General features: G+C 49.4%; 2 protein-coding genes across 2 annotated transcripts; both read left to right on the top strand.

Moving 5' to 3' along the window:
• Positions 1-441: 441 nt before the first annotated feature.
• STEHIDRAFT_34429 (uncharacterized protein) lies at positions 442-1,395 on the top strand (the record flags this gene model as incomplete). The annotated part of the gene is made up of 1 exon (XM_007311902.1): positions 442-1,395. A coding segment is annotated over one exon (954 nt), but the record flags the coding sequence as incomplete, so codon positions are not given.
• Positions 1,396-2,000: 605 nt separating this feature from the next.
• On the top strand, positions 2,001-2,195 carry STEHIDRAFT_29354 (uncharacterized protein; the record flags this gene model as incomplete). The annotated part of the gene is made up of 1 exon (XM_007311901.1): positions 2,001-2,195. A coding segment is annotated over one exon (195 nt), but the record flags the coding sequence as incomplete, so codon positions are not given.
• Between the last annotated feature and the right edge of the window lie 13 nt (positions 2,196-2,208).

Raw genomic sequence — 2,208 nt, 5'->3', positions numbered from 1 at the left:
TAGGACTAGCGCAGCTCAAAAGGTTGTCACTGCTAGTGAAATAGATAGAGAAAAGCAGTACAAGTCTAGATCGACTGTAAGAGTGAAACTCTAGGCCGAATTAGGAGACTGGAGGTTTATAGTAGTGAAGAAGAAGGATCAGAGTCCGGTTCAGAGACAACCAGTAGCGATTCGATACCTGTAGAATCACACCGTACCCCTGCGCAATCACAAACACATACACCACTCCCCGGGACAAGAGCTCCCACACCACCAACAATGTCGTTGTTAACGGCAGAAGAAATGACTAGGCTGTTCCAGCATGTTACAGCATCAATGGAGACACTTTCAACGGCGATCACGGCACAGCAGACCAAGATCGACAACATTTTGGACGTCCTGAACAACACGGTCGCTGTTCAGAACACAAACACTAGCGGCATTCACGACCTTGGAGTACACACGGACGCCTTAAGGGCACAAGTCTCGGCACTGTCGGCAACGATCAGTAGAACCCCGGCGGCAGTAGCAGCAGGTACAAGCACAGGCAAGGGTGTCGTAGCGAAACCTTCGATGTTCAACGGCAGCGGTGACCTCTCATCATCTCGGTTCTTCCTGGCGACTTTCGTAAATTGGGCACAGAACCAGGGAACTGCGATGAACGTAGCAAACCCGGATGGCAGCTGGACACGGAACGATCAGAAGTGGATTGGATCAGCTCTGAACTTCCTCACGGACAAGGCACAGTCATGGGCACTCCCGTATCTGGAGAAGCTTGGTTTAGGACAGCTGGCGTTTAAGGACTGGCCTGAATTCAAGACCGCTTTCCGTAAACGATTCGAACCGGTTGACGTTAAAACCACGGCTCAGCAGGCGCTGGAAGGATTATCCCAAGGCAGAGGCTCAGTGGAACAGTACAAGGCCAAGTTCGATGAACATGCCCCTCGTACTGGTTGGCCCGATACTGTCCTCGCCCGCGAATTCCGTGATGGTCTCTCTGAACGTGTCAAGGATGTGATGATCAATCTGACGTACAACAAGGAGAGCTTGGATGACGTCTACCGTGCGGCACAAACGGCTGGTGAACGTATCCGCGAACGTGATCAGGAAAAGTCCGGCAAGAGTAGGCACTCTACCGTTTCCTCGATCCCGGCTCCAGACGCGATGGATATCGACGCTACTCGGGTGACCAAGGTACAGGCCCCGGCTAAAAACACTGGTTCTAACGGCAAAACCTACGACGACTTCAAGCGGGCCATGGTGAACAAGTGCAACAAGTGTGGATCTTCGGAGCACGTCGCTAAGAATGGCAACCATGAGCGCGACGTCTGCTACCACTGCAAGAAGGTTGGTCACAGGAGCACGGCTTGCATGCGCAAGTTCATGGGTTTCCTGTCTACGCAGCAGGTTAGTGCCGATGCGGGTGCGTCAGGGTCAGGACAGTCACAAGGTACTGTAACGGTTGGTAACACGGACAATGCGGAGAAGTTGAAAGCGTTGGAAGAGAAGATGTCGGCTCTGATGAAAGAGCATGAGGCGATTAAGGCGGCTTTTTAGAGGATGACCTGTACATAGCTGTAAACAGGTCGGAGCGTAAAGACGGACTGAAGACCCCCTTTTCTATTTTTGATTCTGTTTCTATTTCTTTCAATTCTCAAGGACAATGTCTCACAGGCAGTTCGGGTAATGCCCCTGCCTTAGTTAGTTCCAATTCCTTTGATGTTCTTGACTCGAATTGTGCTTTGAACAATGAGGGCGTAACCCCTCCTTTTATGTACACTATTCGGGATTCAACTCCCACTTTTACATCATCTTCCCCTTTTGATAAAAATACTAGACAAAAACCTTCCTATAAAAATAACAAAAACATTAAAAAACCAAGTAGCCCGAATCCAACACCAAAACAACAAGTTCCTGATGGAGGCTATTTGGCAGAATACATTTCTTCTTCCTACGTTGTTGGTTCTTTTCATTCTGGACATTTATATATTCCTGTTATTCTTGGGGGTCTGAATAAGTCGATACGAGCCACAGCTATGGTCGATTCAGGGGCAACGTGTCTCTTCATGAACAGGAGATACGCGGAGCGCAATAGGATGTTACTGCATGAACTACCATGTCCAATTTATGTACGCAACATCGATGGAACGCCTAACCAGGCCGGAGCAATGACCCACTACGTACGGGTACAGCTAACCGCTGGTGATTACAAGGAGTGGGTAGAGTTCT

Source organism: Stereum hirsutum (genome assembly GCF_000264905.1).
Source record: "Stereum hirsutum FP-91666 SS1 unplaced genomic scaffold STEHIscaffold_142, whole genome shotgun sequence".
Classification (NCBI taxonomy): domain Eukaryota; kingdom Fungi; phylum Basidiomycota; class Agaricomycetes; order Russulales; family Stereaceae; genus Stereum; species Stereum hirsutum.
The sequence above is the reverse complement of the archived record's forward strand: the minus strand, read 5'-3'. Positions and strand labels throughout refer to the sequence as shown.